Raw genomic sequence first — 13,121 nt, forward strand, 5'->3', positions numbered from 1 at the left:
CCCAGCAAGAGATGTTAGGGTCCCGGGTAGCTCAAGTGCCTCGGGATGCATGGGGAAACGGTGGTTCAAATCATCGCCACCAATTTGTATCCTAATCAACATAACATTGCAATTAACAGAGAACTCCAATTGATATCTCACATCGATATCCTGCCTGCATCTCTACTTTCCACATCTCACGACATCTCTGCACAGTATTGCCTACATTTCTCTCATCTCGCTCCATCAGTGTCCTTCGTCGACGTCTCTGCTGCCACCTCAGTGGGCCCGTGCGAGCCAAAAGAGGGCCCACGAAATTCGTGCTTGGGACCTCACCCCCCCCCCCACCTCCCCTCCATGGGGTCAGCGCGGCCACACCTGGCCCACGGTCACCTGCTTCCGAGTCCGCGAGCCGCGTTGATAAACGAGGCTCGTGAGGGATGGTAAAACATCGAGTTTATTACGTATCAAATTCACAGGGGCTTTAAAAAGGGGGGCCTCAAAGCCACGGCGACTGCGCGTGTCGGGTGTCGGTGAGCGTTGCACCGCTGGTCGAGGCCACCGAACGGAGGGAGGCCGGCTGACCAAATGTCGACCAACTTGCGTTTCAGCACCTAAAATCTCACGCCTGTTGAGTATCGGGTTATTAATCCAGCGGAAAGGGCTCCGCTTACGCGGTCGTTGGAAAGATACGAAAGAAATACATAATTGCTGCCATTCTCAATCCGCCCATGGGTGAAGGCCTCCTCGCGCCATGATGGGGATTGTTTTTTTGACCATACTTCACCACACTGGTCAGTGCGGCTTGGTGAAAGGTTGAGAGGCCCGGACCGCTCGCCACTTATGTGAGCTGTGGCTGGGACTCGAACTCGGCTCGCCTGGTTCATAGCGCGGTGCGCTAACCACCGTATCCTCACCACTGTGCCCGGTAGTTTATAGACGGTCATTATTCTCGTCGCAATCTAAGTCGCGAGTTATCTAAACGTTTATGGCTGTGACATCGGTTACACGGTGGGCCTGTTTCTCACATTCTCACAATTGGTCTCGAGCGAAGTCAGCCGGTGGCAGCTGCCGTTGTAATTGAGCCATCAACTCGGTAAAAGTTGCCTCCCAGGGTTGTGGGGCAGCTAATGATGGCCCGGGCCGCCTTGGCGGAGCTGATGATCGACGCGTGACGAATTGCCCCAGCGATGCTGTCAGTGCCGCATGCTGTCAGTGCCGGCGAGGTCGGCTGTGTGTGGCCGCTCGCCCTCTCTCCGCGAGAGGCTCTGCCGCTGCACCGACAACTGGGCACGTTTACCGGCAACGAGAAATGCATTCTATAAAACTGGGTTTTTTTAATTTACCAGGTAAGGCCCCACCGAGAACTATGTAGCTCTTTTTCAGAAGCCACCTGGCCATAAGTGAAGTGGCTTATCGCGTGGAAATTCATAGCAGCCAAATACTCTAAACGCGCGTTTTTAAATGTGGGGAGGAAAAAAACGAAGGACACGGAGAAAAATCCACGCGACCACGGGGAGAACATGCAAACTCCAAATATACAGGCGTCAAGGTTTGGGATCGAACCCACGACCTCCTGCATAGCAGGCGAGAGAGATGACATCTCGCCTCCGCGGCGCCCCATACTGATGCTAGCCCATGACCACAGCAGCCAGAAGACACCCGATGCCGTCAGATCGCGTAATCTCAGCAGCGTGGAGCCTGCACAGCGCTGGGATGGGTGCCGGCTGCGTACAAAAGACGGGAGCACTAGGCCTCGTAGGCAGCAGAGGGCAGTGCAGGAAAAGCCGTCGCCGTTCTGCACTCCCCACCACCTTCACACGCGCACCGACCGGCATGATCAAGTATGGTCAAATATCCAACAATCAATGGGGAGGCCTTCATCCAGCAACGTGTTGGCATAACGGACTGTACTGTACATGTACTGCTGCGCGTCTATGGGTACTGTACACTTAATCGCCTTTGTGTTAATCCACTGCTGGATGAGGGCCTCCCCACGCTGCGCGGGTTGCGTTGGGTTATTTGACCATACTTCGCCACGCTGGTCAAAGCGATTGGTGAAGACGGGGAGGAGCATACGCGGTGGGAAGTTGTTACGGACCGCATAGCAGTTCAGTACAACAATGGCTTTCCCGTGCACTCCCCTGTGGGTGCCCACGACGCAGCAGCCCCGTGCCAGTCCGCGGCACGACCACAAAAGCCCAGCCACAAATCCCGCTCAGCTTGCCCGAGGTCTCGTGAGACCAGGCTCCTTGCGGGTCACCTGGACACGGCCTGGGAGGTGGTGATGATCACTGCGTTGCAATTTGGTTATGGCTCATCGTCCGGTAGCAAACGCCCGCAGATAAACAGCGTAGGTGTTGAGTGAGTGAATGAAAACCCGTGGACCCCCCCACCCGCCTGTCTGACGGGCAGCGTGGTGGCAAATCGGAGCCGTTCCGGTTGGTGGCGTCAACGCGGAGACCTCGAGCGAGTTTGCAAAGTTTGCGCAACAGCGTCGCTGGCTATTCACGGCGGCGGTGGTGGGATTAGCACGATGCTTCGGAAGCACCAACTTTACGTAATCCCGTAACATTGACCCCATTCACATATCGCACTCATTGAAGGTGCAGTAGCCCCGCAACTGCTCGCTCACGCCACTGCCGGCGGAGGGGCCTCAGGGAGCTCAAGAGGGTATTTGTCGTCGTCTTGCTCGCTGGCCAAACATCTGGGACGAGGTGGCGACTAGGGCCCTCCGTAGCGGGAGGCGGGGGCTCCCAACGCCTTCAAACTAAACCAGAAGTATTACATCTGACACCGTGACTTCGAAGCGGGATCCTAACCCCCCCCCCCCTTCCAAAAGCGCGGGACCCGGGGCGGTCGCCCTGACCATAGGGAAGACTCCTAGGTGGGGGTACCCACACTTTACCCCACCCACGCGACCTGCCGATCGACTCATTGTGACGTGCCAATGCGTGCTGCTGCTGCTGCTACTGGGTAGGCAGAGGGCGCGCTGACGCTTCCACTGGCGCGCCGGGAGGTTTAATCGAACCGGCGACCTCTGGGTCGCAAGTCCAGCACGGTCACCACTGTGGCAGCGCTCCTAAAATATTATACAGTAACATTTGAAGGTTATCTTATTGAAGGTTATCTTATTGAATCCCATACAGGAGAGTTAATTTAAATAATCGGCCATTACAATTGTGAAGCCTACCATGAGATGTACAAAGTTAATAGGCGCTACGTCGTTACGAAGGACAAAATAAAATAAAGACTTTGACGAACACATAAATATGTATACAATTAACTGCAGTACATATAATATGCATTTAAATGTATATATATACCGTATTGCATATTGTATGTAATCACTCAGGCTATATCATTACGGTTGAAAAGGACACTTTGTCATGTAATTATCAAAAGTTACTATCGAACGCGAAGAAATTAAACCACGGGATGAGTGACCGGAGGTTTACACGCACACAGCAAAACAACGACGCCGCCACTTATATACAACGAAGGTCGCTCCCCCTCCATCAGCTGGGCAGCGACACGCTGATAGCGGGCACCATGATGAACGCGGGGCTCGACTGGCACTTGCCCTAGGAATGTGGAGTTTCCACCGCTGATTCCATCAGGACCGCCAACAGCACGTTCGGGTTGAGCTCCGACGGATTCCTGCCACTTGGCTTGAGTGGCGATGACATTTTGCTGTTGCTTTATATTTTCTCATCGACGAAGCCACGCGCACACACGCACGCAGCGCGCCGATGTTGCTGGCTCGTTACTGAAGAAGCTCTTCGCCGGCACGTGCAGCGAAACGTCGGTGAATTCGTGCCGACGGCGCACATCGGAGAACCGCGCGAGGAGATGGACGAACGGCCCCAAAACAAAAACAACTCCCAACACCCAGCCCCACGCGCGCGGGCTGGTCCGGGCCATGCGGGAGGGCGTCTGCAGAGGGCGGTGGTCGACTCCGCGTGGCGTCTCTGCGCGAGGGGCGTCCGTGGCGCTTCCACCCCCCGCGCCGCCCCGGGGGCGCGGGCGGGCGGGCGGGCGGGCGGGCGCCGAAGCCGCGTCCAGCCGCCAGCAGCCGCCGCCTACTTCTCGTGGCTCCGAGCCAAGACTCCTCGCCGCTACCGCCGTTGTTATTGCCCGTCTGGCTACTCTCTCGACGTGTTTTTGTTTTCTCTATGTCTCTCTTTCTTTGAGCCGCTTGCCGCCGCCGCCGCTGCTGCGGCTGCCGTGAACCGCCGCAAATAAATTCTTGCTCGTTTTGACAAAACGTCCACGTGCTTGCAAGTGCTTGGAAGTGGGATATTCGTTTTTTGTACACACACAGAAGAAGAAGAAAACAACTATCTCTCTCTCGCCACTCTCTCTCGCTCTCTCAAATCGTTGGTGAGGATCTTGGTTTGTTGCCCAGCTCCCCCCCCCCCCCCCCGAGCTGATGATTTGTCTCTGTTGCTCCGCTCGGCCGTCACTCGCGCGTGTTGTTATTTTGTCCTTTCAAGGAGACGGAAGAGAAAGACGTAGGGGTGGGGGGGGAAGGAAAAGAGAGAAATCATTTCGCGTGTTGGCATCACGGAACGTTGCTTTTGACAAATGGACTTCGCGCGCGCTTTGTTGATGCTACGGGGAACTTGGGACGCGGCAATGAATCGCAAGCATCCACATTGACGAGGGACACGGCACAAAAGGGGTGAACATTGCACAGACAAGCACAGAGTGGTGACTGCGTGGAATTTGCGCTGAAGACAGAAAGAGGAGCACGCGGATTAGATGAGGACATACGCAAGCTAGACGCATATTGATGTCGCTTTGTGTAATTCCAAGAATGCAGCTCTCCATTCTTTTTTGCGCACTGTTTTTTTTTGTTAATCCCCCCGATTAAATTTGTCTGATGTCCACGTTTATATTTCTGATCCAAATTGTGCGACAAGTGATAAGCACCGATTCAAAGGCTTAAATTCGCAAGTTGGAGACATCAGTGACGGAGTGGTGGCTAAAGGATGGACAGTCAACAATAAAAACCTTTCCTGACAGTCAACAATAAAAACGTTATAGCGGAAACCACCGCTCAAAGTCACACCCGCCACCACGTGTTTATAGGAGTGTTATTACGAGCGTTTTTTAGGCTCTTCAGGGCGTGTGTGTATGTTTGTGCAAGTGTGTTACGTGATAGTGGGGAGCGGTAGTGTAGTGGTTAGCGCGCGGCGCTACAAAACCAGCGACCATCGCCTGTGATTATTATCTAAACCAGTCCTGGACCTCCCCTAGGTCCACTCAACCTCAAATAAGAAACTCGTGCGATGCATAAACATCGCCATTAGGGAGAGAAAGTATGGGGCAAGGTCGGACGTGGTGCTGGCCGCCTACCACCTCGTGTGCCGTACCGGCCTTCAATAGGCGCTCGCTAACAACACTTGCTCCATACACTCTGTTAAGGCAATGCGGATGATATTTTTTTACGTGAGAGTTATACAGCATAGCTAAGGCTGGTCTCAAGATGAGTGAGAGCAAAACATTGGGTGATGTGGAGCGAGTTCGCTTCATGCATTCTAAACACGGCTCGTGGACTCTGAGCTCGATTGCGGCTCATTGTGTATGTTGTGTGTCTGGCCGGTCATCTCAGTCATCTCAGTCAGTCAACCCGTGGTACCTAGGTCTGTCCCGTGACCTCCTGCCAGCGGGCGCTCGACACTTCACGTGGCCTTTACGTGCACCTAGCCTGGCACGAGCGCTACGGGAGGTCCAACCAAACTTCCCGATCTGGCCGATAAAGCGCGTTTCCTGTGAACTTCTCGTCCAGGTAACGCTGTCGCGGTGCAATGGGCAGGACAGAGTGAACTTGTAGTCCAGAGGTCGCCGGTTCGAGTGGACCGCGCGACGCAGCACTGAGAGCGATGGGACGAGTCGATGACATCGTCCCAGCCCTCTGCCCAACCCCCAGCAGTGTACACCGGTGCAGAGCAATCAGTGCAGCTGCAGGCCGCGTGTGGTGGGGTAAAGTGTGGGTACTCAGCCAGCGTGGAAGTGGAGGCTAAACTACTTTACTCCTCTACCTCTCTGGCCTCGCTCCATGTGTTCTGAAGAAGGGTCATTGCCAGAAACGTCGCCTATTATATATTGCTTTTGTTTTTAAGGCCACGGTGCTATTGACAAAATGTGCTGAGTTATGATCCCTCTGCGGGGACACGTGCGAGCGGTTGCAGGGCTTCGCCTCTGCCTCCGTGCAGCGGTGCAGTACTCACGTGTACATGGGCTGCAGCTGCATGTGCGCGGGTTTCTGGGGGACCTGGTACGTGGTTGGGTAGGGGTCAAATCCACCGATGAAATCGACTGTAGGGGGTAGAGGAGGAGGAGATGGGGGTGGGGGGTTGGGGGGAATAGACAGACATCCGCGAGTGATGCAGCGCAAAGACGAAAACCCGCACAGTAGTGAAACACAACGACCGCGTCACCCGTAATGCGCCCCAATCTGTTCAGCTGTCTGAAGCCAAGCGGCTTGAGCCTGGATAGCGCTGCGTTGGGCGGTCTCCGTGCCTGCCGCAGGAGGTCGTCGCTGTAGGCGGTGGTGGCTGGGGGACGGGGGGGGGGGTGTAACGTGGTGGACAGCAGAGGGCTTCACCCACCCCGCTTGGCGTGCGAGATGCGGTGACATCGGGCACAGCGTGGGGTGAATCGCGCACGGTCGCGACTCGACGCCGCTGTCACAATGCGGGAGGGTGAGCGTGGGGGTTGCGATGTAACCACGCGGGGTTTAGGAAACGGGCGAGTGCGGCAGAGCGACTGGGCCAAGCAAACTTCGGCTCGCGCTTGCGCGGCCCCGTCGAGGCGTCACCGCCGCCTTATGATCCGCGGCTGGGCCGCGTGGCATTCATCGGGCGTGCCGCTGCTGCTGTGCACACCGCGCGCAGGGCAAAGGTCAAGCCCAGAGGACTCGACAGTCGTCGACAGCGCACGTGGCGCCCAAGCTCCCGCTGCAGCTCGGACCTCAGCTTTGGCTGCGCGGCAATCGGGCGGAGATTTCCGTCAATCCGCTGCTGGATGACGGCCTCGCCCCCCCGCCCCCCCGCAGACTACCTGCTGGATCTCCTCTCTGTTTCGAAGAACAAATGTGACCTAAGGTCTTCGCTCATTTACCAGCTTCACATTCCCTATTGCCGCACAAATACTGGAGGAAGGGCCTTTGCTATTGATGCCCCCAGGGTCTGGAATGATATTGCCAATAAACTGCAACTTGAATCACTACCTATGAGATCTTCACTCAAAACTGCTCTAGAGGAGTTGCACACCCCTAGCTGCCACTGTTATTCAATGGCCTAAAATCAAATGTTTCGCTCTGGATGACCGCTGCAAAGTATGATCTTGTGTTTTGATTTAGTGTGCTGATCTTTAAAGGTGCATTGAAAATTTTTGATACTCCGACTGATGCTCCTGCTGTTGTGGAGTGATTCATGCAGCCAGCTTTGGCAACAGGGTTTGGTGGTACATGTTGTTCATGTCGTTTATTGTGAAATTTCGGTCACAGTTCCTATGATCACTGTTACATTGCTTTTATGGCTTTATTATTGTGATTTCGAAAACTTTTTTGGTTTGGCCATGTTTGTTTGTTGTAGTACGGCGTTACACTGATGGCTTTAATCTAAGTTGTCTTGTGGTTGTTGTTGTTGTTTGACTTGCATCCCACTGAGATTTTTGCACACAGCGTTGGTGTACAGTGCTTTTTCTGGAAATTTTTTGCAGTTTTTTCCTGGATTTTTCTGTTTGCGCATAGTCACTTTAAGATGTTTTCTTGTTCATGTTTTTGTTTGTTGCGGTTGCACCCGATTCAAGAGCCGAATGGCTCACAGGGCTATACCAAATTAATGAAGAAAAAATGAAAAACTGAGTGAGGGCGTCGTGGTGGGTGTCTGAGCGCACTGCGCCATTAGCTGGTCCGTGCGGGTGGGGGTCGGAGGGGGAGGGACCCAGGACCGGATTCGATATCACTCGCCACTGATGTGAGCCGTGGCCAGGGAGCAAACTCAGTCACAGGACTCAGAGCACGGCGGGCAGAGCGGGCGGTGAACCAGTGCCGTCGGACGCGTCCCTCCCTTCCGTGCGCTGTGATCGTGGCGACGTTACGCGCTCTCTGATTCTCGCACTTTAATTTTCTACATTCACGTTCATGAATAACCCAACCGGTAATTGATATACATTGTAATTTATATGCATGCATTACCGCACCCCCCTCGCTCTGGCCTTCGTATCTGATTGGCTCACAGGTGATGACATCGCATGTATTTCTCTATTTAAGAACGAAATAGGAGGAGGATTTCTCCACAAATCTGGCTGTCGCCTGATGATGCTAGTTATAATTACTGACGAAACGTCGTAATCGAATTATAAATGTTGCGGGTTTACTCTCCGATACACCGGTGTGCTGTACTCGTAACGAATTGGCATGTTCTGTTTACGTGACAAACCTTACTAATCGCCTGTGTCGGGTGGTGTCGGGTTTAACGATACATTTATATTTACGCGATCTAAGCCAAAACAAAACCTGTATTAATGATTCATATTTATAGAAACAAAAGATATTAATTAATTCCAATAATTAATAACACACACAACAAAAACACATTTAAGCCAGCCCAGACATTTCGCGGTGTCGAGGGCGCGCCACGTGGCACGTGCTCACTCACAGCTGTCCTCCTCCTCCGTGAAGACGCTGATGACGTAGCACGCGTAGACGAAGCCGACCAGCTGTGGGCGACACAGACAGCGGTTGTGAAGTGCACCCTTGATGATTAAGATTATGATGATTTGTACTTTGCTTGTTTAGCCTGTAGAAACAACAACAATTCTTATTTTCATTTTGTATTGGAGTACCACCGTGAATGGAAAGCAGGACATGAACAGAACCTGCAGGGTAAACGGACGGAACTCGACGGGGGATGAAGGCAAATTTAAAGAGGTGAGATTTCAAGACAGACTTAAATTACAGCTCTAATGACTCTGATTGTCTTATTAGCAAAGAGAAAAGCGTTGTTCCATCGTCTGAGAGCCGCACAATGACAACATCCCGATCACCCCAGGATAATTAGCCTCACTCCTTTACAAGAGGCTCCAGGTTCTTGCAGAAGGGTGCTATGTCGCCACGTGTAAACACAATGGAGTGAATTTGCAGGGATTGTTTTAAAGCATTTGCAAATATTGTTGCCACCAGTGCCAGTTCCATTGTGTGTGATACTTTAGAAATGGAAGAAACCCCGGAGAACCCGGAGGAAACTATAACCCATGCAGAACTGGGGGAAAACTCCACACACTCGCTCCCAACACTCACCCGACACTCGCTCACTCATCACTCACGCTTTGCAGAACAGGGGTAGAACATACAAACTCCACATAGCAAGGCGCCCGAGTCGGGAAACGAACCCCAGACCATTCTTGTTGTGTCACCACCCTGCCGCCCTGGTTCACGGCTGCAAGCGTGCGGTTGAATGTACGGACTGTGATGTTTCAGATTCAAGTGGTGTTTTGTTGAACCACGACAGAACTCAAGAGTCCAGACTGAGTCACATTTGCAAGAGTAACCCGGGGCACGAGTCTGCCGGCAGTAGGCGATGGACTGATGCGTCTGGTCTCTCAGTTGAGTAATTGAATGTTAATTTTCTAATTTGGCAAATTTGTACCTTGACTGTTGAAATGCAAAATTGCAGTTGTCCGTACACAGGGGCAGGGAAATGTCAGCGGCCTTGAGCTAACGGTGGAAACTCCACAATCCTGCAGCAGACTCCGGCCAGCGCGTAATTCAACTATTGCTGACCTTCCCACAAATTGGTACTCGTTTTAGCAAACACTGGGGGGGGGGGGGGGGGTGGATGATGGGCCGTTGACCTACAGTCTGGGATGCGGACCTTGGGCATGTGCGTGGTTTTTTTTCTTTCTGGCGTCAGTCTCGGAAAGTAAGTAGTGGATTGGACCCCGTTTTAAAATCCTGCTAAGTGCTTATTATTTTAGGTCAATGCGCACGTTTTTATTGAGCGTCGTAAAAGCCGCGCGCATTACCGGTCGCGTGCCGCGTCGAACACGCGGCGCGCTCCAATATCACAAAAGAGTTACGAGACGCCCTTAGTGCAATGTCGAGTTCTACAAAGCAGCGGCGCTCTGTGCCACTCAACTCACAATTTATGACAAATGACACAGCCACGTACCCACCCGCGGAAACGCTCTCGAGTACCCACATCGAGGGAGTGCGCGTGGGCGCTGTTGGCACGCCGCTCCGGCAGCGGCGGCAGTGGTGGTGGCATCGGCGGCGGCGGTGGTAACAAGTAAATGCATTATTCAGTTGTTGAGGCAATTAGCCGGATCGGCGTGGAGACGGATGGCACACTCGGCGTGCCCCGTCCGCATCTCAATTAATCACGCGGGGGGGGCGACGCGAGGCACCGGCTCGGAGCCGCTGCCAGCGAGACGTTGGCGCGCGCGGTGGTGGCCGTGCCGGGGACTCGACAGCTGCGCGATTCGCCTGCAAATGAGGGCGCTGGGCTGACGCGCACGCGGCCACCTCGCCTCGTTCCCGCGTCTCGCCGGTGTCTCCCCGGCGTCTCTGAGCGTTTCGCGGCACGGCGCGGTGATGTGGCCCAGCGGTGGTGGCGCGATTGTTGCAGACGAGGTTTTTTTTTGCGGTTCGAGTCCATTGGCCGCCCGAGATAATAATAATAATGATGATGATAACACGCATCGCAGGTAAATGTGCGGCCGTGTAATTGTTTGCTCAGGTCATTGCTGTTGGAAGGAACAGCGGCTTTGGGGAGTGCCCGATGATATAGCTGCCGCGCCGGGAGAACGAACTTGCGACCTCTGGACTGTTTAGCGCATTGTGCTGACCATTGCATCACGGCAGCTTCTCTCACTCTTTAGTACAAAACGTCAAATTGATGTCGGCCTCAAATGAGTAAGGGATTGTGGTCGCCTCCTGTCTGCACCTCCTCATATAGCGGTGGAAATTCCACATTCCTATTAGTGGTCACATTACATCCATAGGACAAGCACTGGTGGCTTCGAACAACGTGAGACTCGTCTTTTTCAACCCCAGACGGTGAACAAACAAAGCCGTGCTTATTATTAACTCCACCTAATTTAGCATCGTCACCCTATATCTGTGTAAAGTCTAAATGTAAGCTTTAACTCGGATTTAAAAATAAACTTATGTTTGTGCAACATTTTCAATGTCTCGCATTGTACAGTTATTGTTTTGCGTAGTTTTTTTCCGTTCCGATTTCTGATTGCTTCATTGCTGTAACGTACTTTATTGTGTTTGTTTTTTCTGTCGATTTCGTGACCCAGGACACTCTTGCAAATGAGACTCCTCCATCCTCGTCTCTCTCGAGTTCCCCCACCACCTGCTTGCATAAAATCCACTTGAACCATGAACCCGAATTTCCATGGCAGGGTCGACGCACACGATCCCAATTTGAACGTAGAGCCAGATGGGTCATTGAGCCTCAGTTAGTAAAATTAAACTTTCTGCTTTCAATCGTACTGTACGTATGTTTGTATGTTGAACTTATTTCGCACCGTACGTAGCCAACCGCGCTAATCGGAGGTGCGAGGGAAGAACAACCCGAACACAAAAAGCAGTTCTAAAGAAATACAATTTCAATCAACATTTAAAAGTGCATAGCTCCATTGGCTCCCTAATATCGGAAGGAAGCGCATCTGAAAGCGCGCGATGCGGTGACCCCTGTCTTTCTCAAATGGCTCCCCAAAAGTCGCCGCTGCGCGGATGACCACCGGAGTTCGCGTGGTGATGGTTTGTGCTCCTTGACGAGATCAGGCGAGGTGGCACGAGCCGATCGCAAAACGATTTAGCCGCTAGATGCAGGCAACAGGACACCAGCAGCTCCATAACGAGCAGCCTGGGAGTGGGCAGCGTGAGAGTGGGCAGCCTGGGAGTGGGCAGCCTGGGAGTGGGGAGCCTGAAAGTGAGCAACCTGGGAGTGGGAAGCCTGGCAGTGGGCAGCCTGGGAGTGGGCAGCCTGGGAGTGGGCAGCCTGGCAGTGGGCAGCCTGGGAGTGGGCAGCCTGGCAGTGGGCAGCCTGGCAGTGGGCAGCCTGGGAGTGGGGAGCCTGGGAGTGGGCAGCCTGGGAGTGGGCAGCCTGGCAGTGGGCAGCCTGGGAGTGGGCAGCCTGGCAATGAGCAGCCTGGCAGTGGGCAGCCTGGGAGTGGGGAGCGTGGCAGTGGGCAGCCTGGGAGTGGGCAGCCTGGGAGTGGGGAGCCTGGGAGTGGGCAGCCTGGCAGTGAGCAGCGTGGCAGTGGGCAGCCTGGCAGTGGGCAGCCTGGGAGTGGGCAGCCTGGCAGTGGGCAGCGTGAGAGTGGGCAGCCTGGCAGTGGGCAGCCTCGGAGTGGGCAGCCTGGGAGTGGGCAGCCTGGCAGTGGGCAGCCTGAGAGTGGGCAGCCTGAGAGTGGGGAGCCTGAGAGTGGGGAGCCTGGGAGTGGGGAGCCTGGGAATGGGGAGCCTGGCAGTGGGCAGCCTGGCAGTGGGGAGCCTGGGAGAGGGCAGCCTGGGAGTGGGCAGCCTGGGAGTGGGGAGCCTGGGAGAGGGCAGCCTGAGAGTGGGCAGCGTGAGAGTGGGCAGCCTGGCAGTGGGCAGCCTGACAGTGGGCAGCCTGGCAGTGGGCAGCCTGAGAGTGGGCAGCCTGAGAGTGGGGAGCCTGGGAGTGGGGAGCCTGGAAGTGGGCAGCCTGGGAGTGGGCAGCGTGAGAGTGGGGAGCCTGAGAGTGGGGAGCCTGGGAGTGGGGCGCCTGGGAGTGGGGAGCCTGGGAGTGGGCAGCGTGAGAGTGGGACGCCTGGCAGTGGGCAGCCTGAGAGTGGGGAGCCTGTGAGTGGGCAGCCTGAGAGTGGGGAGCCTGGGAGAGGGCAGCCTGAGAGTGGGGAGCCTGAGAGTGGGGATCCTGGGAGTGGGCAGCCTGGGAGTGGGCAGCGTGAGAGTGGGGAGCCTGGCAGTGGGCAGCCTGGCAGTGGGCAGCCTGGGAGTGGGCAGCCTGGGAGTGGGGAGCCTGGGAGAGGGCAGCCTGGGAGTGGGAAGCCTGGGAGTGGGGAGCCTGGCAGTGGGCAGCCTGGGAGTGGGGAGCCTGGGAGTGGGCAGCGTGAGAGTGGGGAGCCTGAGA

The 13,121-nt window shown here is 54.8% G+C and overlaps 1 protein-coding gene across 1 annotated transcript in view; it reads right to left on the reverse strand.

Annotated features, from left to right (window-relative positions):
* Nucleotides 1-423: 423 nt before the first annotated feature.
* Nucleotides 424-13,121, reverse strand: part of LOC116945142 (sodium/potassium-transporting ATPase subunit beta-1-interacting protein 3-like) — a 92,162-nt gene continuing 79,464 nt past the window's right edge. The window contains exons 5-7 of the mRNA XM_032959311.2: nt 8,652-8,712; nt 6,216-6,303; nt 424-4,467 (exon numbers count right to left, since the gene is read on the reverse strand). Coding sequence (XP_032815202.1) covers nt 4,458-4,467; nt 6,216-6,303; nt 8,652-8,712 — 159 coding nt within the window. The 3' untranslated portion in view covers nt 424-4,457. The remainder of the gene's footprint in view (nt 4,468-6,215; nt 6,304-8,651; nt 8,713-13,121) is intronic.

Source organism: Petromyzon marinus, chromosome 23, assembly GCF_048934315.1.
Source record: "Petromyzon marinus isolate PM22_M1 ecotype Great Lakes invasive population chromosome 23, UKy_Petmar_22M1.pri1.0, whole genome shotgun sequence".
NCBI classification, from domain to species: domain Eukaryota; kingdom Metazoa; phylum Chordata; class Hyperoartia; order Petromyzontiformes; family Petromyzontidae; genus Petromyzon; species Petromyzon marinus.